At 37.4% G+C, this 27,691-nt stretch overlaps 1 protein-coding gene and 1 long non-coding RNA gene across 2 annotated transcripts in view; both read left to right on the plus strand.

Annotated features, from left to right (window-relative positions):
• Positions 1–27,691, plus strand: part of LOC132908351 (uncharacterized) — a 235,262-nt gene that overhangs the window by 46,278 nt on the left and 161,293 nt on the right. The window lies entirely within an intron of this gene.
• Positions 4,426–27,273, plus strand: LOC132907621 (uncharacterized). The gene is made up of 4 exons (XM_060960874.1): positions 4,426–4,432; positions 26,268–26,336; positions 26,428–26,562; positions 26,658–27,273. The coding sequence occupies exons 2-4, from the start codon at positions 26,282–26,284 to the stop codon at positions 26,948–26,950; spliced, it is 483 nt and encodes a 160-aa protein (XP_060816857.1). The 5' UTR covers positions 4,426–4,432; positions 26,268–26,281; the 3' UTR covers positions 26,951–27,273.

Raw genomic sequence — 27,691 nt, forward strand, 5'->3', positions numbered from 1 at the left:
TTCTTTTTCATGATATGCAATATGCGATGTTACGCAAATTTTATTTTTACAAATTTCTAAGTACTATTTGTTATATTGATCGAAGAAAAATTTGTCTCTCGTAGTGAATATTTTATGACTATATCGATTTTACTATTGCTACTGATGAAATGTAATGTAGAACAGATTACAAAGAAATGATGAATGTCTTTTAATCGTAAATTTTTGTAAACTTGAATTAATTGATTACGATTATAAAACGAAATATTCGCGTCTTTGCGCGATTTTTCTCCGAAAAATCGAGGAACGAAGACATCGCTGTAAAAATGGATAATTTTTGATTCAGTGGTGTTGCTTCAGCGGAGAACGGAAAGCACGAAGAAATTACGTCGCGTCTGAAAGAAAGCTGAGCTCGTGAAATCTTGGATGGCCAGTATCATCGAGTAGAGTCACGGATGTTCCGAGACCAGCGAATTTTTGAAGGACGAAAAGACGAGTTTGCCGAGTCGACGAAATCTGCGCGGCCAAATGGGAGGGCCACAAAATCGAGGAATTACTCTTTGCCATCGCGTCGCAATGAATGCAAACGCGGCCGTGTTTACTCGAAATATCGAACGCCGCGAATGCCGCAAAATATCTTCGTTCTCCACGTTTTTCTTCTATTTTTCTTCGTGTTGCCTTATTATCGGCAAAAAATAACTTATCCAACAAACTTGCAGATGCAAACGCCGATGATATGCAGTGTAAACGAAGCAACGCACCACTGAAAAGCAAAAGCTCTTTTTCGTGGAATTTGCGAAGCTCGAGCCGCGATAATTCGTTTCGTTCCGAGAGAAGCTGATTTTAACATCGATTTAAGGAATCGGAGCGAAGGGAAATAAAACATTTCCCGGAATATTTAATTGTCCGAGATGGCGAGACGGATTGAGTTATGGAATTAAAGGACAACCTTTAAAACGCGATTCCGGCTGATAAATTGAAAGATTCGCTGCTGTTTTTAAACCGATTCCTCCGGATCGATACTCAATCGGGAGTAAGTAATTGGTAATGGACTTCGATTTTAAGTCGAGGTAAAGGATTCTATGCTAACTTCACCTTATTTCTTCCGATTTCATACGTTATTATTTTTAAGTATTAGATATTTAGAAAAGAAAGCAACAACAAATATGATCGAATGTAAATTCCACCGAGATTTTGAAACTACGAAAATTCGAATGTTACTCGGCACTTACCGTTAGTTTATACAGGGAAATATTTAAGGTGCTGTTATGCAAATGACGGAAAGACGCGCCTTGATGGCGCAGATTTTACTTCCTTGTGAGTTGAATGAAAAATGTTAAAACGAAGTTAATCATACTTTATCCAAAATTATGTTTACGTGACCAAATTCATATCGAAGATATTAAACATTTACCATGCCAGAATAGTGATATTTTCATTATAACATCATTCATAAAGTAGTATCTATTGTTATTAGAACGCTAAAATCTTTGCGAGAAATCTTATCTAAAGTACACTTGATTTTCACTATCACACGAATCTTGAATAAATCCGACGATACAAAACAATAAAGAACGTTTTCCTCTGGAAAGAATAACGCTATAGCGTATCCAAGGAAGAGCTTAAAATCAAAGCGTTGGCGCGAACAAAGTTCGACGAGGTAATCGTACGGGAAAACGAATCGAAGAACGAATACGCCATTCGGTAACTCAAACAAGCCTCGGTTATGATTTTAACGCGGCCAGATAGACCGATAGATTGGTTGAAAGAGGTGCTGATGGAACCGATGCAGTCGAAGGATAGCTCCATGTTGGAGAAAACTGGTCTGATACAAGCCAGCCTAGTTTGCGGATATAGGTAGCTCGTAACAGTTACGAACCCCTAGGTTCGAGGCTAACAGGCTTCCTTCTATCCTACCGTACGAAGCCGTGGATTGGAGTAAAGGGATGGCTGCCGGTGAACTCGAAGGTTGCACAGATAGTTACGGGGGTTGGGGGTTGAACGTGATCTTTCATAGCTGCTTGATTGGCCCGACCAGTGGGCGAAGCTATTGTCCCGTCTACTAGCAAATCGTACCACAGCCAACACGACAAAATATTTAAGCTCTTGGTAAACTGGCAACAATAAAAGGAGACACGTTGATGAAATCAAGATCGCAGGAAAGTTGTGCGCCGGCTGACCCTGCACGTCTACACGCTCGACGGAGACGCACGACTCGAGATCCCAATGCCGGAGAAAAACAGGCGCTGGATGAAGGATGTATATGTATACTCAGTACCGAGGGAACGGTACAAGGGTAGGAAAGGAGAAATAAGAGGTCGAGCCCCGTAAGGTTGTGCGTCGCGTTGCGTCATTAACGTTATGAAATTAATGCGTCTCCGGGGAGACGGGCCGGAATGACGTTCCGAGATGACGGGTCACAGCTCGGTTAAATATTCTCGATACTTGAGATTTCGGTTTAAGCTCCGCTTCGACGACTTTCATCATATTTGGATAAGGTGAATCGTCAAATTAAATGCGTCGAGCTGTTATACAAACGACATTGCTCTATAATAAAGATAAAAATTATCGAGTAATGACGTTATATTCTTGGCTCTCCTACTTATCACACATTCATTCTAGAAACATGGAGCTTTAAAAATATTTTTTCTTCGTCACCTTCGTTTTCCTAATCTTCCGAGAACGAAACGCAAACGATCGTATTTCGCGTACTTCCCACTCGCGAGACGACTATCCAGTCATGTCGACTTTTATCCTCCCCAAAGTCACGAGTGATCATACTTTGCTCGAAATGTACGATCGACAGGTGATTTGCAGCTAGTACTTCGAATTACCTGGTCGTCGTGGATTGCGGCCAAAACGGCTATGAGAGAAATAAGGAAAAGGGACAATCGTAAAGAACCGGACAGAGCGAAAGGGAAAGAAACGGACCGTAGGTATGTGTGCATTCTCCAGAGGAAAAACGAGCAGAGTCGTGGCACCGCTCGTAAATACTAGGCATCCTACCGTTGATTGGGGCGTGAATCTTCCAAGTAAATATATATCTATGTACCGTACACACGTATGTACTACCCTAAACTGCCAAGTTACTTTTGGCCACGCGAATGCAACCACCAATACACTGATTACGCCACAGCAGCTTAATTGATTCCAGACCAATCTGGAGGTCCTTGGGACTGTTCCACATTTTGAACTTTTTCTATTTGTATTCTCCCTTCCTCCAATTCCTGCCCCTCCTTTGATTTCTACCCTACTGCTTTTCGCTCACTCTCTGAACTCTATGTCTCCGGCAGTCTTCGATTTTCTCGATGCAATCGAGCCGCGATCGTCCGTTTCGCAAGTTCCGAAGAAATCACCGTTAGTTTCTGATCCGCGAAACTGCTAATTTCCGGCGGTAGTGTTAAATGAAGGAACGTGGAAATTTCAGAGATTATATATATATTAATTAATAATTAAATATAAAAACAATTGATATATAAATATATATCAATATTATCATAATAAAAACAATTGATATAAATATATATCAATATTATCATAATAAAAACAATTGATATATATATATCAATAGTTTTTATATTTAATTATTAATTTAGATTCTAAAATGATAGAATTTTGAATTTTCTAGGAAACTTAAAGGCATTAATCTTAAGAACATCAATGATAATGAGTATGCCAGTAATTCCCGAATGAATACCTCTTTCTCCATAAAACCTAATTAAAGAGCAAGAAATAACAAGGAGAAAACATATGAGAACATCATACTCGCGCTACAAAATATTTGAGTACCGAAAAAGCATCTTTTCTTGGAACGAGACAAACAAAAGGAGCAACAGATCCGACTACATTCATTATGACTCGGTGCTATATATTTTATTCCCAGCCACGCAACATACGCAACAGTCGTCCATGACAAACTGAAAAGGGGATTAAGCAGTTCCCGCTTGTCGACGACACAAACGTAATGATGTACGTGTTCGTTCGTCGGACCTACCCCCGTTCCCACCTCATCGTCCCTCATACCATTTGCCCTCACCCCTCGAAATCGTTCTGCTGTTTCGTCCAGTCTTCGTGGAAAGGTTCTCGAGCTGGCTGGTTGGAACTTGAAGCGTGCAGCTAGTTTCGCGAGCGTAACGAGAAGTAACAGCTGCAGCGAGTCGGGAATGTATCCAAAAGATCGAGCAGACGAAAGTAATTATGCACGATATATCGAGGCTGTACCCCTCGACATCTCACTGCTGGTTGTGCGAGTTTCTTAAATCTGCGGAGAAACTTCTTGATTTATCGTTTCGACCGCCTGTTCGAGATGCTTGATGTCCACGATGCATTTTGTAGAAAGTAACCGTAATAAGCGTAGAATTGCAGTTCTATGGCAAATTCTTAACTTACAGTCACAGTCACATCACAAATACTCTCGTTTCGTCGATTCGATGGATACCACAAAAATTTTCGTGACCTTTTGAATTCAAATCTTCGATAATCGATGTAAAGAAACATAAAGGGAATTTATGTTGTGCTGTGTTCTTCGTTTCTTAGTACTATTAACTAACTTTCTGCAACGCAGAAAGCGTTGGATCTCGACACGTACATACCATACGAAGTACGTCTGACTACGGACGTATATTTTCTACTCGCTTCTCCGACGACGACTCGTACGTGCCATCCATTCTATAATCGATTCAACCGCGCGATCTCATTGAAACTGTTCGACGCCTTCGCAGAAGCTCTCGGTTTCAAAAGAAAATTCATTAAATGCCACGACTTCGGTAATTCCCCACCCCAAACAGTCCGTACAAGTGTCGACCATAACGTAGATGTTTGCATGTGCATGCACACTGCAATAGCGAGCACAATGTCCATCGAACGTACGGACATTCACCAACACCGAGAATAATTCCTATCGTGAATGTACGTGTACCATATTCACGAACTCGGTATAATTCTCGTTGCAGCGACGAATATATGTATATCTATAAGCGTAGTATTCACAGACGATGTACGTGTGCGTTCGTCTGTATGTGTCGGTGACCACGTACATAAAAGAGATCCGAGAGTTAGGCGGCGGGAATGAGGTCGTGGCTAAGGTTGAAAAGGGACGAAGGAGGGTTGGCAATGCCGCGCCACGCCAGTACCTGGAAGTAAAACAGAAGGAGAGAATGTTCCGCGGGAAATAATTGATTGTATTAGGTGAGTTAGTATTCCGGCTGCGGATTGCGCGGCCGAACTCTTGCCGCGCAAAGCTCTCCGGCTCAACCCGCCATGCGTCTACGTGTAATGTACACGTGTACGAACGTGTGCGATGTGCTGGTGCCGATGCACCTGTGTACGTTCATGTATAGCTCAACGATGCGGCCAATAGCAAATATTTGCTCGAAATCACGAATCTTGCGACCACTGCACGAGTGATTGGCTGAACGTTCGAGATATGATAATCATGGCTTTTAATACGACCGCGTAACGAGTCGAAACTGCAATACGGTACAACGATGCTGGACTATGATCAGACGTAAGCTTGGTGATCGAGATCATATGAAGAACTACGATGTTACAAGGAGCATGTATCTTACGATATAGAAAATTTAGATAGCGTCTATGCTAGATAGAGTCTATGCGTTCTCCTGAAAAGTTTCGAACGCGGTATGACGGGTTGCCACGAAATTGAGGAAACGGCCTAACGTTCATCCCTCGAAACATTTTAAAACGCTGTCGGTTCGGAGAATGCAGCTGACTTTCTCGAAGAACTTGTAATTGAATCGTAACCCAAATCCACAGATCGGCAGACCGATGGCAGTCTAACGTTACCGATGTTGTTCGAGCGCGATTGAAAGAGAATTAGTAAGAGAAGGACACGAAGAAAGAGAATGAAGGAAAACAGGGAAGCAGAAAGTGAGCGAGAAGGTGAAGCAGGAGAATGGAGATGATAAAGAGGAAGAAGACGAAGAAGTGGCACGATCGATCAAGTCGCGACTTTCATAGAAACGGGCAGAAGATTTTGAGAAGGGGGAAAGGAGGGGGAGGAAGCGGTCTGTCGGTATTCGATGCCTATACACATCCAACCAGGTGTAGAGAGGCATGAAGCAAGCCGTAAGTAAGCTGTAAGCTGAAGCAGACCGTGGGGGTTGGCTCGGGCTGGCTCTGACTGGCAGGTTTCTTCATCGGAGAAGTCACCGGAAATGATGCTTCCTCGGTACCGAGGATATATTGTCACAGCACGTACTATGAGACGTATCCTCAACCGCGTCAATAAATGTACGATCGACGAAAATATACTTTAAATATGAAACAGTCAGGTGCAGGGCCCTCGATCCCCATCGAGATGACTCCCGACAGCAACATGCCTTGAACACGCTTCGGTATACCCTCAGCCTTTCCTCTTCTCCGCTTCTGCGAATCTGCCGGTTTTCTCTAACTTTTGTAACGATGCGCCGCAACTTTCCTAGCTTACTCATACGTACATACATACGTTAACAGATACTTGATAATCTGCTCTTTATTTTCCTTCCGTGGGTCAAAGGATTGCGTTTACTGTCAATCACTTTGCGATCAAATGATTAATTTTCTCTCTTATTGATGAACTAATTCGCCGAATAAACTAATATCTTCTTTATTTCTCATCGATTCTAAAGAGAATAGAAAAATTTCATGAAACGTGTAGCTATCTAAATATGTCAAAAAATGGTACAACAACGCCACAACACGAAGTAATTTCGTTGTAAACATATTCCGCAATAAAACAAAAGGAGGTATTTAATTTTTATGAATACGCGAACAGGAAATTGACAGATGTCAATTTATTCGACAGACCGCCGGCAGTGTACATAGAAAATACGAAGTGAAGAGAACTGTATGCCACACAATTGCGTTTCCGCCTATTTCTCTCTGCTACAGTACCATCTCTGACTTCTATACCCTCTGTGAATTCTCAAAAGGATATTACCTTTCGCCTACTTTTGTAGAGAACATATCGAGTCGTCTGAGATACATACAAATGCGAGGTAGGAGACGAGATATCCGACACGGCTACTCCTCAAAATCCGGTGTTTGATAGAAAAATCTGCTTCAAGGGTACTACGAAGTACATTATAGAAATGATCGCGTGAAATCTCATTCTCATTTCTTTAATAAAAACTTTACAAATACTCATATTCTTAGTTTTCGATACCTTTCGACGAACATATAAATAGAAAAGATTTTTTACCAAGTCCATATACTTCTGGCTCTGGCAGGTTAGCAACATTATATGAAAATTCCCGGTAACCAACGTAGATATATAAAGATAGAATACGAGAGTTATATGTTACCATGCAAAGTGTGAATGGATGCGATGTAAGAATAGAAAGAGAATGCTGCATCGAGGCGTCTTCTCTCCTTATCTAATCAGACATGTATACTGACGCTACACATTGATTGCTGTTACACCTGCATATTTACTATACGATTGCGCATACATTATTGAACAAGGACACAAGTGTCATCTGTGCAGCGTTCTCCTTCTATTCCTATATTGCTCTCTCGGCTCGCTCATACATTCCATGTTTATACCTCTGTGGTAACCAGTCAATCGAAATCTCAATTAAACAAGCAAACGTACTCTCATCTAGAAACAAGTAACGAATTTTCACATCAGTTGACACGTGTCAGACGCTTAATTTCATTTCTTCTTTTAATCGATAAAACGCTAGATTTATTTGCACGTTTCGACTTTTCGCTTGCTCGGATCAAATAATTTTGCTCCATGTACCAACAATAAATCTGTATGCTCTCCGACTGATGTTTGCTCCGATATTAGAGGATAGCTCTCATCGTTCATGAAAGCAAATACCTCGTTTACTAAACTAACGATATCGCTTCCTAATTTATCCTCGATCTATATGAATCCATATAAATAATTCACTTTTCACTTGGAAAGGAAACTCGTTTTATCATTCAGCCATTGTTTCGCTCGTATAAAATACAAACTCATGGCGATCTAACTGCATAGAAATCATGTTCCTCGGTGGAAAGATGAAAGGCCGAATTTCTACACCTGCATGGAATAGCAAACACATCGGCCACGGCGACGACAGCGCTTCGTTATCAGGAACGAATGCCAATTATACTTTAACCAAACTGCGAGTCCAATTTGTGAGTCGGCTGGCTGAAGTGGCCTCAAACTTTGGACGAAAGGGCCTCCTCTACCTAGGCCAAGCGTGCTGTAGTGCCTATACTTGGTTTGCCACTAAAATAACAAGAATGTCTCGGCCATTCGCTTCCCACCAACCATCTACTATTCCGTAGTTCGTTCACCATAACCTCGAGACACGAAATGAGACGTGTGCCTTCATAAGTATACGATTGAACACATTTTTACCAGTTATTTATATACAGAGAATACTTCTCTTATTCCGATTTAAAACGTGCAACTGGAAGCTACTTCGCTTAGATTTTCGCCGCGCACGACAGCAACGTGTATTTTATTCTAAACATTGTATTCTTTGCCAGCAAGACAGATTTACAGCTGTATAATCTGGCTGGCTTCGTCGGTTTCTCTCTTATGATATATCGGACGATTCTTAGTCTCTGCGAGTTTGAAAGTGGCTCACGTTCTTTCAGAAATCGTGCGGTTGGACCTTAAATGACGAACATTTTTGCGCCAAGTAAACGTAGGCGATAAAAAATAAGAGTTTGAAATTTGATATCTGTTATGCAAGTGGCAAGATGCTTATCTACTTCTAATTTCTGTAACATTTATAGTGCCTCGGGCATAGTTTCTTATTTAAACCTCGTAAAAGGAAAAGCGAAACGCGTGATAGATGCACTGAATCTGTTACAAAATTAACCAGTATCCAGCGCTAGAGGCAGCCTGTCTCTTATTGTATCGCAGAAAAGAACGGAAACAATAGACCGAGGTAATTCATCGTGAGGCACTGCACGTATCTGCGTGTAAGAGTATAGATATTCGTCGCGGCATGTGCCATGCTAGCTGCAACTCGTGCGCGTGAGAACGAGCGTGTACACGCGCGTTGGAAAGAGCGGACGTATGAAGGATTGAAAATGGATTTTCGAAACGTAATTTCCCAGCAAGGAAATGAAGCGCGTGCATGCCCGTGCGTGCATGTTTGCGATCGTACATCGAATATTAACCGAAAAAAGGACGAACAAAAAAACAAAAAGGAGATGAAAAAAGAGAAAAAAGGGTTCTCATTTATTTTAGATCCTCATCCCTTTTGAGTGGGCACAGCTTGGTTAGCGCGAATGCGTAATCCGCATAGAATTTTTCCAACACTGTGAAAGTAGAAGCTTCAAAGCTAAAACCAGAGCTATCGATACCAATTTCGGAAGATAACCTAACAGGAGTTCGCGCTTTCATTCCAAATAGTCGCGTTCGAAAACGTGTTATACTCCATCCAATCCTGTGATTTGATTACAGCAGCTCTTTTAGACGCGACTTTAAATTCATAAACGTTACAGACGATGAATCTGTTTATCTATCTTTGCTCGTTCTATTCGTGACGTGAAATGCTCTTTTCATAACAAGCTTGATGACTTGTTAAGTTCACAAATTATATTCTTAGAATTGTCGAAGCTTATTACAAGTAAGCAACTTAATAGTATCATATCGATAATATTTAGATATTATATCATTCCTACCGTAGGAAATCTTACCGAAAAAATCATTACAAAACAAGGGCGCTTGAAAATGTTTCAGTATACTATACCCGAACGATTTTTAATCCCGAATATGGACAGAGGCTGTTATGAAGCAATTTGAAGTAGGTAAAACAATGATTCGCCTCATTGAAAATTTTCTATCAAACACGGTGATGATTGTCATGCGAGTGAAGGCTGAACACTAGCTGCCAGCTACAGTATCATTTTCAAACATTTTCGGCTATGTTTCAAGCACTGCTGAAAATCGATTAAATATGAAGAGGTGCGATCTCGTCGAACAAATAATACCATGACGGATCGAAATGTAGCGTGCGTAAGAAATGTTATTTTAATATATGTACCTGTATCAGTATATACAAAAACGAGTAAAATTCAATTTTTCAAGCGACTATATTTCGATACCGTGTCACTAAAGGGAATTAAATACAGCAAATTAATCATTGTTAACGCTATAGTAAACGTTTTAGCTATTTACGTCTATTTTTTCTAATTTTGACGAATTACACGAGAGTAAAGATCAACTGACTGATTATTTATTGCATTTACCGATCCATAGGAAAATCAGGCTGGAGGGATACGTATCAGATCAACGAAATTTATCGCAGTTGTAACGATAATTACGTAGCAACGCGTTAATAGGTATTACTGCGAGCAGCCAGAACCAACGTGCAACCATTAACGAAATCCTACGTGAGAAAGGTTTCGATCAGCGAGTTGATTTTAATTACGTTGTCATTCTCTTCAATTTACAAGCTGCAAATTACGTTTTCAGTACTCAGTTCTATAATGATACTATTTCGAAATTTGATTGCTAACTTTACCTGTTTATTTACCAAAATCAATCATTATTTTCTTCTTCGTTCAGAATATAATATAATAATGTGCTTCTTTCGAATTGGCTGCGTGCACAGCGTATTATAAAGAATAAAACTTATATGTTAACAAAATGGGCAAGTAGTATAAATGTTCGAACAAAATAGAAGAAAACTTTTTTTGCCGACTGTATCAAACAAATTGTCTTTGAATTCAATTATTCCCGGAATTTAGTGTATCAGTAGCGATGTCGAAGAAAATCCGGGGCTACCTCGGTTTGAATGGATAGGCTTTTAAATTTCGCTGTTATTATATTGAACGTCGATAAAGGTGATTTGGTCTGACAATTATACGGCGTGTAATAGACGCGCAACATACAAGTCGTGAAATTAATATTCTGAATTGGATGTATCACCTTGATTATCTAACCATTTGTTCCAGCCGTTACGGAAATTATAGAAACAAAGAAGTATCAAATTTTTCCGTGTCAATTAACTCGATACAAACCACTTTTAACTTCGATTATGACCATCGTTGATACGTTAGTCCTTTAATACGGCGCAAATCGGAAAAACTGCGGGGGCACGATAGCGAGAAAAAAATCTGAACCGCTTGAAATTCCCATTTACGAGAATACATACACAGAAATGGGAGGGAAAAAATCGGTAGCGGTGGCAAAACTGCGAAGCAGATTTCAAGCTCCGCTCAGCCCTCCGGGGGCTTGCGAACTAACCTCAACTAGAGCCGATTAACAATGCAATATATCAAAAAATAAAAGCATGCTTTTAAGCTGATATTTTGCGACACATGGTGCTGCATTGCTCACCGCACCTGGAAAATATTTTGGTATAAGTAGCATTCGTTTCTCCTCAACTGCAACAATGTAATTACTATGGCTTTTGAAGATTGATCTGCTCATTACGACAAAGCCAATTTTTGTTTGGCAATCTTTACATCGACAAAACGTGGCGCGATTGGGAAATACGACGAGTAAAATTGCTGAAAACGACGTCAGATAATATTTCGCTCTTTAAGGGCCTCATCGACATCGGGAAGGGGCAAGGAATATTAAAAGTAAAGCACAATGAGCGAACTTATCTCATTAGAACGGCTTGTATAGCCAATCTCCGTCATGCTCTTACATCGACCTCGGATTACACGCGAGTTTCGAAAATGATTGAGAGTTAGCGCCTGTCTTCCCCATAATCAGAGTCGTTTTGCCGGGAGGAGTTCGCTCCGAAGGGGAAAAGGAGGCGAATGTTGAAGAAGTCGCCGATCGAATCGAGATAAAGCAAAAGTTTGACGTATTAATCAGTCGGTGCGTACCGGTTCCGGTGAATTCTGTCATGTTATGTAATAGATGGTCCTATTACACTAATGATCGATGAGGGAAACGTTTCATATACCGTGAATATGAATTTCAATGTAAATGTCGTATGCGCGTATATAAAAGCTTCTGAATATTTCTGCTTCGCCAACGTTTTTCCACTGATTTCTTTTGTTTATAATTAGCTATCGATTAAACGTTAGTCAATAATGAACGTTATACGATATAGTGAATTAAGTGAATACAAAATCTAACTAAAAACAAGCTGTAAATAAGCGGGTAGGTAAAATAAGATTAATTACGCAGTTTACGTTAAAGGGAAGAAATCCGGGCAATCTCTGGCGTAGAAAGTACCTAATTACAATGAAACGATCGATCGATGGGAATTGATTACTCTCCTCCGTTATCGTACAGTTTTCCACCTTCAGGAAATTATTATAAAGCTAATGATATGGTGGCCACGATTACCAACTAAATCAAACCGGTCACGATTATTGAAATATGCTAAGAGAATCCATATCGGCACCTGTTCCCTTAATGCACTCATATGTATGTGTAGGATATTCTAATGTAATTTCCAATTCATAATGCATCAAAGGAAAGAGGGAGCAAAGACGAAAGCATACGAACGTGACGAAAACAAGAAACGCCGTTATCCTTTCAAATTCTCGCGCAAGAAGATATGAGATAACTTTTATTTTAAAGAATAAGATCAGTCGATGTTCTTCTCAATTTTTGCAACGTAGAAATCGAACGTCTTTCGCGATCCTAGTTTCTGTAATTCAATGTTGGAATGGATTCGATAAAAGTAAAATATATTCTGTCCAATTTACACATATAAATCTTTCAGCGTAATCGAACGCTGGAATTATTCCACATGAAAATTAATTATAATTTAAATTTTTCTAAGAAAATGAAACGTGTAAAATATGTTAAATATAAACTTAAATGGAAAATAATGGAAACGAGCCCGAATACTCTTCCAATTAGAAGGCACTGCTCTCCAGGATGCATTAACGCGTTGTACATTCCTTATTGGTAATTAAATATTCATACTATTTATTAACGGTATATTGCATCGATGGAAATGCCCTTTCCGTCGCTTAAATCCAAACTAAACAGAATTCATTCGGCTGTGCATCGTGCTTTAGAGCCACAACTATTCCATGTCAACGCTATACATCATTCCAATCATGCGATTTATAGCTGACTTTCTTCTGACGTATCCCGTCCTTTTTCATTCTTAAGGTTTTTCATAGGATTCCACGAAACAAGATATATCCTATAATATACGTTTCAGTATTATTATAAATAATGATCAAATCATGATTACCGTCGAATTATCGTTATTCTATTTTCTAGGTTTTATTGCTCTGCGTTCCTTAAGTCTTAGTAAAAATTATAGTGTACAATCTGATTATCTAAATCATATCATTCAAATTCATATTCGCTCATTCGTGTATTTTACCGACGCTTTTAAACTTTCGGCGACACGATCTTCGGATTCGTCTTATCAGTAACGGATCGTAGAATGACAAATACTGAGGTAGGACAAAGGTATACCTTCCGGTCGATTCAAGTTAAAGTCATCGTATACACTAGGTGTTCAATAGATTCGTAGAAGCGTTGAAAACGCGATTACGATGGACACAAGGTGGAATTTTGATGAGAATGCCAGTTCGAATATCTGCAGCAGAATTTACACTCTGGTGAAAAACGTTACAGAATTGTACGAAATCGATGGGATTACAGCTCGCCCCGAAAAGCAAGACAGATTTTGCAAGCGTGCTTCCATCATCGTGTTTTCGTCGTTTCCCTCGACCTACATATATACATCGGTGACTTTGTTTCGATAAACGTTCGTTTCTCCGGAATGATTATAAAGTCGACGAAAAGGTTTTCACAACGATGCTGCGACAATTGAATTTTGTTGTTCCGTTTTTCCATCGAGTAATCGAAAGGTAAGTTCATTACGTGACAGGAAATTGAGATAAAAATGGTACCTTCCAGCTGGATAGAAATATCGATCAATTTCATATGAATATCTGATACGAAATGAAATTTAGCGGAAAATATATGCGGACGAATATATCGCATCTTGTTCGATATTCAGACAAAATGATCGATACGATTCTTTCAAAGTATCGTTAATGATAGTTATTTAATAAAACTTTCTATATCTGTAACTTTCTGTCTCGTTCAAATTGGTCAAATTATCAGGATTGAAACGAGCTGAGTTATAAGCGAAATTAAGGTTCCGTCAACCATTTCTTGAACGAAATAATAAAGAATTAGAAATGAAACAATAAAAATAAATATGAGCAGATACTAAAAATTAAGTTTACTATTTTACGTCATAAGTTAAGCTGATCGGACGATTGATTCGAAATACGCCAATGTATTCCAAATGTCGATATAGATGGCAGAGGGAGGAGGGAACACGTAAAGTTCCAAAGTGAAAGCCACCCAGAGGAATTTACGCTTTATCATAACGAGATACGATAAATATTTCGAAAGCGCAAGATGGAAACGGATATGATGGTTAATGCGAATAAATGGCCCGGCAACTATTCGTATACCGAAGCATTATGTTATAAATTAGCCATTGTTGCCCGGTCATGTCCGGATGTGGCTAACTGACGAAGGATAATTTGACTGTGCCGCGTTCAGCAGTATCCATGGGGGTCACCGCGAACGTCCGGAAATGCCCTTTCTAATTAACACGCCGGCCCATGTGGAAATTATGTCCGATTTATTAGCGATTTGACAGAATACGGAAGCTAACGAAATTCTCGTTCAATTATTTTATTTTGTCGAACAAAATTCTGAGGAAAAATTTCGAAATTTCAATGCTAATTAAATATTCTATCACATCATGCAACTGTCCGCAGAAATACGATATCTTTATCGAATAACTGCTTCAAAATTCGTTAAAATTAAACATCACCGAATAATTAGAATAACAAGATGGAAAACTCGAAGAGTTTGTGAAGTACTGGCAAATAATTAATCACTCTGGTTACTTTCGATGCATAGATGGAGTTGAAATTGGATGAATTTCGTTAATTAATTAATGCAACCACTCCCGTTATCTTGCAGTAATTATTGTATACACAGGCTAAGTTTATCTCAATGTGTAAGTATATTACACAACACAAGTTTATAAAATAGGACAACTATCCGAGAATAAAACTCGCGAAATAAGTCGAAAGATAAAGTTACCTCACGAGAAGTATTGCTTATTGTATTGAATAGAATATTGAAAATATTTCGAAATATTTCAAATCTTCGCAATTCCAATATTTTTCAGGATTAATTTAAGATTAATTTTTTCTACTTGTTTAATTCCGTGACACGTTTAAATATATTTAAGACAAAGTTATTTTTAGTTAAGGTTAAAAATAAAAAAATCGATAGATCGAGACATTTATGCGAAAATATCGTATTAGCCGGTGTCCTGTTGACCGAGAGAAAAATTAGATTCCCAACACGAGCAACGACAAACTGGTAACCGCGACTGTGCCCACGAACCATCGATTGCTACGAATTGAAAAACAATTAGTGAATTGCGGTTTGCACCGGCACCGCCACCATTTGAACGTATCACAGGTTCAGTCCCATCCAGAAGCTCTGCAATTCTCTCATCCTGCAATCTCGTCGAGGTCATCGTACATATATCGACATTCATTTGCATACGCGCGGCTGGAAGAGGATAAATGGGAGCTGCGAGAATTTTATGGAGGAATTCGCGGTTAAAATAATGCATCGACATTTCGAGAGAGAAGAGAGAACGAAGAAAAAAGTTTCACGGTGGAAAAATATAAAAAAGAAGAAGGTAGTAGCTGAAGAAATATTTTCAAAGTAAATTATAAAGCGTAATAATCTACTTACGGTTTCGACACTGACGATTCTTTAATTCGAATCCTTCCTTCGACCCAATAAAATTATACAATCTAAAATTTTTCACCGGGCAAATAACGCGTCTGTCTTCTATTTCCTTTTGTCCTCGTCGTTAATAAGGTTCGCGAATACAGGTGTAACTATTACCAGCTCGATCGATTTTTCGCCGTTCACCTCCTGCAGGAAATATCAACATGACTAATAACTGCGATTAATATCCTACCATCATCACTCGATAAAATAACTTAATCACAAAGAAAAATTCTCTGAAATAACTGCCCTTCTTTCGCGCGAGTTTCAGCTTCAATATATCTCGCTTAACTTTTCCTTGCGCACTACCCCAGCTGCCCCCTTCTCTTTGTCCGCTGCCTATCAATCTATCTTTTCCCCCAATTCATTTTTACTTTCCTCCCGTTCGCTTCCAAGCCAATTCGTCAGAATAAGTTACAAGTGCGAACGAATAATTCGGTTAACTCGCCATGCTACGTAACCGCGCCCATTCTTTTCGAGAGTTTAGTTCGCGAATAAGAAACGTTCAAAACTCCCAAACTCGGGTTCATTCACGGTCAGTCATCCGAATATCGACCTTTTGCCAATGAAGATCTTGGTTTTTCGAGTAAAAAAAAGCTGCAAAATTCTCCTGCATAAAGAAATCGATTCCCTGATAACAATAGTTTGATAATTCGACAAAGATCATTTTCCCTGCATTGGATCGCGATAATTATTAATCAAAATAACCTCCTAATGAACGACATGGAATTTTTGTTCGCCACATCGCCATCCTAACGACGTTAACGCGGTTACGCGGCGGAGGGCAAAAAAGATATATTCGACACGAAGGAAAGAATGAATGGCACAAGCTGGCACTTCACAATGTACAGCCTACAGCTAATTTCCATATCATTTCAACTACACGTGCGAATGTACTTCTGACAATCATCCGTTTTATACGCATACACATGTCGAGAAATTCATGCTGACCGATGCACCGGTGCAATCCTCGCCAGGACGAGTATCACTTGAAAATCAAATTCTCGTCGATGTGTTTTAGGGGGAGTGGGCGAGTATCGGGGGGCGGAGGCGCATCAAATACACGCACTTAAGTTGGCATAGTGCGTTTGATAGTTGTGAATTGTTTTATTCGCACGTGACAAATTGTATTAAACGAACGAACGGAATGGTAATTGACGCGTTTACCGTGTTCTCGTTTCTCGCCGCTGTTTGTAACGAGTCGTTTATAAAGGTTATTCCGTGTGCGAACTGTGTGAATTTAATTTCAAACGGACGCAGTCGGAACAAATTTTTTAATTCTCATCATACATTATACATAAAAGTGTACATCGTTGAGATTGAGAAAGACTTGCATGAAAATAACGATTTTGATATATTTTATATACGCGATATTCACCTAAATACCTCCATTAATTAGTACGATATAAAACATATTTTATATGTGATTTAAGTATTATACATTATAGCTTATAGTTAATTTTCCATGAAAACATTTTAAAGAATGCTTAAAACCTTCCCATTTTCTCTAATGTCAATGCCTTCCTCGGAAACCTATAACGATATATTTATGATGATACAAGAAATCAACGGAAACAGAAAAAAACGAACTATAAACTCGATATAGTATTTTGACACGCAATTATATAATGCAATTAAACGAACAAGATTGAGACATGTAACGATAAGGGGTGATGGCAGCGTGCATGTACGAATAGGGTTTTAATAATTCTTGTTATCCCCCTGCAGATTCTGCCACTCGACCGACTCAATTATACAGCCGCTGAAATAATCTTCATTCATTAATGTTTTAATAAACATAAGGAGGAACGACAGGTTCGCGGAGCCGTTGAAGTACGGCGGACTGTCACGTCGAGAGTTGGAAAGCTCGCGAGAGATGCACTTCAGCACATCATTAGTCGGTATAATCACCAGCCGACCATAAAAATTCACAGAGCAGAGAAATTGCGACAGAGTAATGTAGAAAATAAAAAGACAAATCAAGAAATTCTAACAAATTACACACGTTTGAGCATTCTTTCAATACTTCCTAGGATCACAGAGACGAAAGAGATTTTCTTGTGTTTCGATAATTAAAGAACACAACGTGATCCGACAAAGTTGATGCAGTTTCTCGTTGCAAATATTTACACTCGATAATCGTAGAAAATTGTTACATATTTCCGAATTTTTATATATTTACGTTTTATTTTAGTAACATCGATGTCATTAATGTATGGTTGATGTTTAAGATATTGATATGTAGTTTCAGTAAACAAATTAGAGAATGTAATATTTTAATATCTAAACGTAATTCCCATTTTCTGTTTTGTGAAATTTTGTATTCAAAGCCACCATACTACTGATATGATATCATGATATGATTAATTAAACGCTAAAATGCTAACTATTCCTTCCGCGCATCGTATTAATATTCATAACAAAATGTCTAGCAAAATATAACGGGTTTTGACAAGATTGACTATCTATCGACAAAAAAGTTCACGCGAATATCACGTCACATACATCAAAATGACAGATTAACTAGCACATACGAAACAACAAGGGAATCTTGAAAAATCGTAATCTCGGTGAACGATGAATGATTGTGCACCGACAAAATTAATCGCGAATACGAGCAATTCGCACGCGTTGTGTCCATTCACGTGAACGATGCGATAATGCCAATGCATGCATAGGAACGACCATTCGTTTCTGCGTGAAAACCGCTTAATATCTCGCAACACATTGACCCGATCCACCAATTTAACGTACATACGGACGATGCGCGATTAAAATTCTATTTATAAAATTCATTGTACGGTGCTTCGGTATGTGCTACGATGTTGCTTGATAATCCTTTTAAAGCGCCGATGTTCTGACTCAACGGTGTACCGCTAATAATAAGCTTTACAATTAACAATTGTTCGTGATTTCCATAAACGGAACGATAAGTAAGATTCGACATGAATAAACTAATGAAAAATATCGGTTCTAGATATAAATGTAATACTATAAATTGGAAGCAGCTTTTCAAAAGCTTTAGAACGAAAATTTGTAATCATTATATGAAAACCTTTCTACTCCATATGAAATTATAAGTTACGAACTTTTCGAGCAGACCATATTCAATATGAACTTGATAATATGATTAACGCAACAAGGAAAATGGGACTTTTTCGATGGGCACGGTAAAATTTAAATAAATGAACTATCGCACGCTCGGGAACCGATTAAATGATAAAGAACGTATATTGTATACCAAACAATACCTTGAACATATTTTTTATACGTTTCATGTATGAAATATACATATATGTATATATTAATGTTTATTAAATGTTGAAAAAACTGTAAAGCTCCTTTCCATTAATATGACACTCGAGCGTAGGAGAAAAATTGTGAAAAAATCGTAGACGTTCAGCATAAAATTTCAATAACATCGTTGCGAAGTTTCGAGTGCATTACAATAAAAACGCATCAATTTTCTTGCGATATTCGTATTAACACCAATACACGCAATACACTGATATTTCGATACGATTGCGAAATACAAGAGAAAACACGTCATCGAACAATGTCGCTCTCGCTTTTTCTCCTTTCTTCCACCACTCCCGAAAAGAAGAAAAATAGTGGGGAACACGACAATTGTCTGCAAATCACTAATTTACGGTTTTCAATCGTACACCAGCATGCATTATGTGTCCCAAAAGGATTACGCGCATTCCGACATCGAATTCGAATTACAATTAATCTAGCTAATACAGGAAACAAGTGAAAGTTTGGTCGATTACTAACACACGGAGATTTGTTTTCAATGCTTACGATTACATCAGCGGCAATTGATTTGTCGTTAGGAATTTGTCGAAAATTTCTTCCTCTTTCAATTTCCATAACTGTTCACAGAGATAACCGGTTTCAATACTAAAAAATTATAATTATTTCCAAGAAAATTAATTATTTGTTGACGTGATATGTTTATTTAAAAATATTTAAAAGAACATTTTACATGTATCTTTCAGATGTACCATGACATCTGACATCATTAACATTTTATCTCAATAATATGTAAATGTGACAAACACATGCCTACATGTTCGAAAATCATTGAACCGAACTTTAACCAAGTGCATGCACTAGCTGCGTGTTTTTAACATCTCTCGCAAACTAAAGCTGGTGAGAAAAATTGCACATTCTACTATTTTATCTTGAAAAGCATATCGCCTGTTGAAGTGCTACTATGCAGCATATACATCTCCGAACAAAAATATGTGCGCATATGTAGACACTTTTCCAAATACGCTGTTCTGAGACATTCAAACATCGAACGTAATCTTTCCATTTTCGTCTAAATCGTGATCAACGATAGACATGCATTAACAGATTAACAATCCGTTGACTATAAAACGGATCGAAACGGAAAAAAAATTAAGCAAATCAAAGAATAAAACAATGTATCATCTAGCAAAGGGGTCGGAGACAAAGAAAGAGGAGCAGCCGATAGAATAGGTAGAACACGCAGTATTGGTCCAGTGGCCCAATTCGCGCATTCTTTTTCACAGCTATATATATAGTACACGTATGTGTAGCAAATCGAAATTCTATCTGCGAACGATGCGATGCGTGGAAAAGTACTATCGAGGAGTACGGAGGTATGAACATCGCATTCAATACCGATATCCAACGTATCTTGAACACACGCACGTTTCAACTCTCTCCCTTGCCTCTGCCCTCTGTCGCGTACGTAGTACACCAGCTAAAACCAAATTCAACTGCACCCGTGTTAAAGGGCTTTTTTTATACGTTGGAAACCTGGCGTACGTACGCAGAACGAAATAAATGACAGTGTGAGCCGCATCTCCGTTTTCCACACGCGAGCGCGCACGTGTATAAAGGGGTGAGAGGAGATGGGCGTGTACGCGTGTCGATAGTCGATAGATGCGAAACTACGAGCGTTTTGTACACCGGATGAAACGTTCGGCAACGTAACAGTGGATTTTTTAAATCTACGAGAAATTCCGTGATCATGAACGAACGAGAGCTAAAAAAAGAAAAAAGAGGTAGAGGAAAAAAAGAGAGACCGGAAAAAATTGCATCGGTACATCGATATGCGTAAATTACGCGCGAGAGAGGGAATAATATTGAGGCGACCTAGAAATTTTGTTCTGCCGGCCCGTTCCCAGCATGGCAATCGTTACTGATAGAATTTATAAGCGATCGGGAAATTTACATGCACTCAATGTCAATTATTTGAAGATTAATCGAACCATAGGATGGATTAACAGCGACTAATATTGTTAACACTGTCCGTTTATGGATAACCATACGTCATGTTAAAGCAGACAAAGGTAATTTAAAAATTTGTTAATTCTTACGTACAAAGATGTTTGATCTCTTGCTATCTCTATACTTTCCAAAAAGGCAGCTTGTAACAATTTACGAGCTTGCTCACGCATAATTACATACAACATACTTTCTGACGCTTTCTCACGCGATTAAATTATCCAACGAAATTCAAAGTACAAGATAAATAATCGACGTAATCCAAGCAAACTGTCAAAGATTCTTACTATTTTAGTATAATATACCGCGGAAGTACATTAAAAATTCACGCGTAATGTTCCGCGTTTAACTTTCCTGTACTATGTTTCATGCTAGATAGGTAGATGCTTCGATTCAATAAAAATTACAAAAGTCAATTTCTACCATGGAATACCGTTCACCCAATTGCGAGGTATTTGCATTCGCGAACCAGCTTTAAGTTCGAAATTGTTTCGGGGTCAAGATTTACATGCCGAGTACATAAGGAAACGTAAATTTACTTTGCCTGAGGAATTGCTGCATATTAGAGTTCGTGTGAAAATGATTTAACGAGTTCCGAGAAAATTAAAAAATGGAAAAAGTAACCTACATGTAAATTAATTCAGTCTAGTATCTGCGTCTGTAATTTTATACTATGAATTATTCGTGAAACTAAATATCTCACCAAATACCAAAAAGAGGGTAGTTACATACAATTCCAATTTTTATACACTCCAATGTCACGTCGAAAATGGTGCAAAAGAAAAAATAGCGAATCGTTCGTTACGAATCGCTGGAAAACATTGTATATATTTGTCAACACATATTACGCACGCAAACACACAGTAATTTTTCGATCATTTAGAGCGAGTTTGTTCATTGTTTCTAACGTGAAAAACCTCACTGACCAAATAAAGGAAGAGGGAAATTAAAAAAAAGGAAAATGTCATCGAAACCGGAGCTGAATAGGTCGCCCATTCCTTTCGAACATATAATCATCGATGAATCTATATCGACTTTGTTGCTGGCCGACATTCAACAAATATAGCATGACACAGGCGAATTAAAAATTTCCACATGTTGCCACGCGACGTGAACAAACGTTCTGGCGCGTGATCGAGTCGATTCTAGCGTGTTAGTGCATTTACACAAGTTATCGCGATAAGAGGAAGAAGAAGACGATTCCCTATAAATTTGCAGAGAAGCGACTCTTTCGTATTCGCGTCGTAACTTATCTTGCGATGTGGATGCCAACGAGTCGTGCTTCGTGCTCGAAACCGAACGCCTTATCTCGATCACAAGATTCGACTGGAAGTGTTTGTACATACGGATGACGCGTAGGTGGCTCATACATATCGGTCTATGCAAAGTTATGCCGTCACGTTGCGAGCGACGTGAGAGCACCGCGTCTCCGACACCAGTCTGCCACTCTGCGTGGAAAACTCCATGGAAGTCAGTGGTAACCATAAATCTCTCCACGACCGAGTAGTGCCCACCTTCCAAGCCAATTTACTCAAGGCTTCGATAAACAAGAATTTGATAAACGCGCCGTGACAAGGTGACCGGATACGCGCGAAACGTAACCTGCATTCGAATTGAAGTTACATCAAAGTTGACATATCAAAAACAAAAATCAATTTTATTTAATAGCAATTTTTTAATTCCGACCTAGCGGTATTTATATTTTCTTATGTTATTATCTCTATTCTATTTATCAAAACTAATACTCACTACCCTTGCTTCGTATAATTGTTATAAATTGATTTCCAATTATCAACTTTTATATTTATATCTTTGCTTTATTTTAAACTTTTCTTATTTTGTTTCCTACTCTTTCTTTCGTCCCCCTCTTCTTTCCATTCGAGTAGCTTGTCTACCGGTTTCGCTGCTTCAGGCACTTTTCAAAGCACTAAATGGCAACCAAGATCGAAACTTAGCGATCTCGTTGAACTACCCTTTACGTTCTGCGGCCTGAACTTCCGGGAAAATAAGGAGGAAAAACAAAGGGGAAAAGATCGAGATGATGCCAATGGAAGTCGAAGTTTGATGCATACGGTAACATTACTCTTTGATTGTATTGTAGATTCGTAAAAAAGGAAAAAGAAAAGATTTCTTATAAATTAACAATTTTTTAGTGGATAAACTCGAACGATGATGATACTACGAATTTAAGAAATATGAATTATGAAATATTCACAAAGAATTACAAAATCATTGTGTTTTTTCACTATGTGTTTATGAAACGAATTGAATAATTTCTGTATCCAATTTAATATGCATATGGTCTTTATTATTTCATTAAATCCTTTGAATTTATTCGTCTTGTCTGTAATATCTGTTTATGGGACAAATTTCTGCGTCTATTGTGCAGTAGTTGCTTTGTGCTTCGCAGCAAATAAATACATGGACATGGAAACAGAATTTTCACTGAAAATAAGTGTATTTCGAACTAAAAGTTTCGCATCAGCAACAAACAAGTGAAAGGCGAAATATCTCATGAGGGAAAGTAAACATTTTCCTTGACTAATTTTGAAACAAAAATAAATACAAAAGCAAATGAGCATATTGCACGATATGAGACCTTTACCTACCAAAGTGTGAGCAAAATAGAAATGTAGTCGTAAAACATCTATTCCGCCACAAAACAAAAAATTGTCTAAAGAAATTTTTCAAAAGAAGCTTCAAGTTTGAAATTTAAAAAATTTTAAGCAAAAATTATATTAAAAATTATTTTAAAAATTATTAGTATTAAAATATACTACTAGTTAATGATTTCAATTTAGTAATATTTAGTTCTCGAAATAGAAACTGGTTTTCTGGTTTCTGGATTAGAAACTAGTTTGACAACTATACGTCAACTGTATCACGTGTAGTCTTTGCAGTTTGATGATAGAATCGGTAAAGTAATTCGAAATCCAGTTGGTTGTGAGACACTTACCAAAATAAACAGGAGGACAAGTAAAAACGAGCAAAACATGATGCGGGGATGGCATACGTCCTCAGAGAGGGCAGTCGTAACGGTGGGAAGAGCCGCGGGCGAATCCACGCAGTAACCAGGATCCACCTCGCAAGGAATATCTGGATTTCCCTCCATCCTCTCGATTTTCTTCCTTCGCTTAGGTTCTTCGTTAGCGGTTTCGAGGGTGAAGTACTGTGGAGTTAGCTAATTGGTTGAACGCCTCGGGCGACTACTCTCAGAATCCATGAGATATCTCGTACCCTTCGGTCTCTCGCATATTTTCTCCGCTTCGAACCTTTGGTCCTGTTCCGTATCTATATCTTGGTATCTGAAACGATGCAAGGAAGAAGAAGGTGCAACTATACATATACTTTCTTCGAGATTACGCAATCGCGTTTTCAGTGTTCGAAGGGAAAACCCCACCAGTGGTCGATTGTGGCGGAAACGGTGAGCAACGGTGATAGGAGAGAGGTAACAGGGACAGAAGCAGCGATTCGAGGACATTCCCGACAAGTTTATCATGAAAGTTTTCGCCGGTTGTCCGAGGATAAGGACAAAATCCGGAGATCTCGTTCGGCGACAATGAGGACTTCTCTAAACGATATCCTACGATCGTAATATAGTGCCACCGATTCCAGCAGCAGAAATGACAACAAGATACCGCGTTTCCTCTCTGTTTACTCTCTTAGATTTGCACGAGTCTCGTAATCCAAGACGTTAGTTATATTCATACCTTAATAGTTATTAATGCAGTATACAGAGTATACTTATATATATATATATATTAATTTATTTTGAGAGGTATACTGAAATAAGTATTCCTATCGAAGAATACATTAAACATATTTCTAAGCCCTTACATTTTTGGTAATTAATAAATTAATAATTGCCTCATAACAATTTTTCTAAACATGCTGAATTATTAAATACTATAGTTATTTTCACAAGATTTTTAATTACAAATTATGGAATTAAACTTAAAAAATACAGTATTCAATATATAAAATCGTTGCGCAAAATACTTGTTCTTTGATTTCGAAACGAAGGCACTTTAATTTTAATTAAACAGAACTGAAAGAAATACATAACAAAAGATTTTATATTAATATTTCTAAGCCAGAGGTCCCCACTTACCGGATAGCTCTTTACTCGCTTACCGTCAGTTCAAAATGTAGAGAATAAACTTCTTACGCTTTTATATGTTTTTCACACAAATATTTTTCTATTTCCAAGCATTTCTTACGTTGATTCTACTCGTGGGTATTTCTTATAGAATTTCAAGGAATTTAAGGAAAATCCATTGTTCAAGACCATCATCGCTGAGAGGACTACATACATATATTCTACGGACAGTAAGTCATATAGAAAACTTCAGTTCCAATTCAAACCAGTATTGTACTGAATCGATAACGTCGCATGTGATAGAAAAATGATAAGGAACAAATGACCTCTATAATGTGAGATATGAAAATACATTGCATATTGTATATCACGTCTATTCTGCACCTCGTTGGTATAGACCTGTAATTCACTGCACGAAAATATAAATAGATCTCGACATTCACTAGGGAAAACCATCTGAAAATTGAGTCATGAAAAATCAACATGGAAGACAACAAGGTTCTCGTTCTTGCGAGATAGACAGAGATGAGTAAAGTGTCTAGCTCCGTCTGAATACTCATGATATTTCTATACACACACACACACACACACACACATGTATTGCGCATGCGCAGAATGAGACCTTTCTTGTCTTCCATGTTGATTTTGCACGACTCAACCTTTAGACGATTTCTTCTGTTGCCGGTTTAGGAGTGTTCAAACCTATTTATGTAACCATGACCGATACTTCATTTATGACAAATCTGTCAATTCATTAACGAAGAAATATTGTAACAAAATAAAATAGTATTGGCTTAAAACAAATAATTATTAAAAATATTATAGTTTTATATATGATGCAATAATTTAAATACAATAATTTTAAAGAAGATATACTGAAAATAAAAAGACACCAGGTGTAAGCTATACATAAAATCACTAGAATCTTACAAGTGTCACTATATCACCAACTGAGTCACCAACAGAGCCACCAACATATATCCTAGGTCTAGGTTAACAGAATATACTATGTACATACACATACAGAATACGTAAAGATGTTAAGAAAGTAAAGTTAGTATCAGTAAATATTATTGTTGGCGTCATTCCAGTAACATTTAAGATACTTGTTATATATTATTGTATTACATATCATAGATTAGCATCAAAGTAATAAATCTATCAATTTAATATAGAAAACACCTTAGATTGCAAATTTTCGTATCAATTACATTACAAAAATGAATAAACGAATGTTTCTTATTGCTGTCTTATTGACTGTACTTGTTAATAAAGGTAAAATTAAATTAATTAAATTCACCATTGTGTAAAGAGTATGGTTAATCCAGTTTTTGATATTATTTTTATAATATACATTATATTTTAGGAGACAGCTTATATTGCTACAGATGCAATAGTAATCAACCTGGGTGTGGCACTCCTTTAAATTGGCTATGGTACTGGGGTGAAACTTGTCCAGAATATGATGATAAATGTATAAAAATTATTGAGAGAAAAGGAGGTAATTTCTTTTTCATATATGTATCGTATTCTTAGATACAACTAAAAATAAATTTATTATCAATATATTAATTATATTTCTAATATATATTTCAGCTGAAACCATGATAACTCGTGATTGTTTAAGTTCTGTTCGTAGCTTTAGAAAAGATATTCCAGCTGATCGGTATGAAGGTTGCCGACCAGCTGCAAAAGATGTTCAATTAGGACATTATGTAAATAATTCCATTTGGCAATTAGATATTCATAGAGACTATTATGATGAAGTAACATGGTGTTTTTGTTACTTTGACCATAGATGTAACAACGCTGATAATATTACTGTATCAACAGTATTATTACTTTTGGGTATCATAATACAACAATTTGCAACACAAAATGTGTTCTGAATATTAAATTTGTATCATAAATTTATTGGCTCTTTTTTAGAAAATTAAATTCGGTCTATTTACTTCGATTAGCATTTGCATTCAACAAATCTAAGTAGTAAATTGCTGTATATAGTGTAAATAATCATTTAAATATGAAGAGTAACTATTTTTATATGTAAAACATATAAATTGCTGTCTTTTTAAATAGCCAATCAGAAAAAATTAGATGTTTTTATACGTAAGATTCCGTCCATTTTTTTAAAAAACTGCCTTTTAAATGCATATTTAACAAAGCAAGTTTTAACTTTTATATTTTTATATTTTTATCATATATGATAAATATATATAATGAAGTGTATCAAAATATTAATAAAATTGATGTTTTATAAATATGTTGTATTTATTTATGAAAATTATCAAGGTATAAATTACAGTTTAAATATGATTTATGTATAAGGGAAGGGAAGGGGAATTTAAGAATTTATGGTTATACAAAAAGAGTAGCTTTATTTTTAAAAGAATGCTTTATGATAGATGAATGTTAAATAGTACATGAAAATGTAACAATAGGGAAAATTGAGCGGTTCAGTGCAAGAGGGAGCTATGCCACAAAAGGTGGAAAAAGTTTTTATTAATTTTGAAATTTCTTGGTATTTGTTTATTATCCGTTCATATATAATTACGTAGCAAAATTCCTATCTGCGCTGTGATTTTTTATATAACTGAAATAGCTTTATGTAGTTATTTTTTTAATCCAAT

The sequence above is a fragment of the Bombus pascuorum genome, chromosome 6 (genome assembly GCF_905332965.1).
Source record: "Bombus pascuorum chromosome 6, iyBomPasc1.1, whole genome shotgun sequence".
NCBI classification, from domain to species: domain Eukaryota; kingdom Metazoa; phylum Arthropoda; class Insecta; order Hymenoptera; family Apidae; genus Bombus; species Bombus pascuorum.

Bases quoted from the DNA above. Each gene is read 5' to 3' on its own strand.
- LOC132907621 (XM_060960874.1), top strand. From the start codon at position 26,282: ATGAATAAACGAATGTTTCTTATTGCTGTCTTATTGACTGTACTTGTT. The intron at 26,337-26,427 runs GTAAAATTAAAT...ATTATATTTTAG, and splicing joins GACTGTACTTGTTAATAAAG to GAGACAGCTTATATTGCTAC. The intron at 26,563-26,657 runs GTAATTTCTTTT...TATATATTTCAG, and splicing joins AATTATTGAGAGAAAAGGAG to CTGAAACCATGATAACTCGT.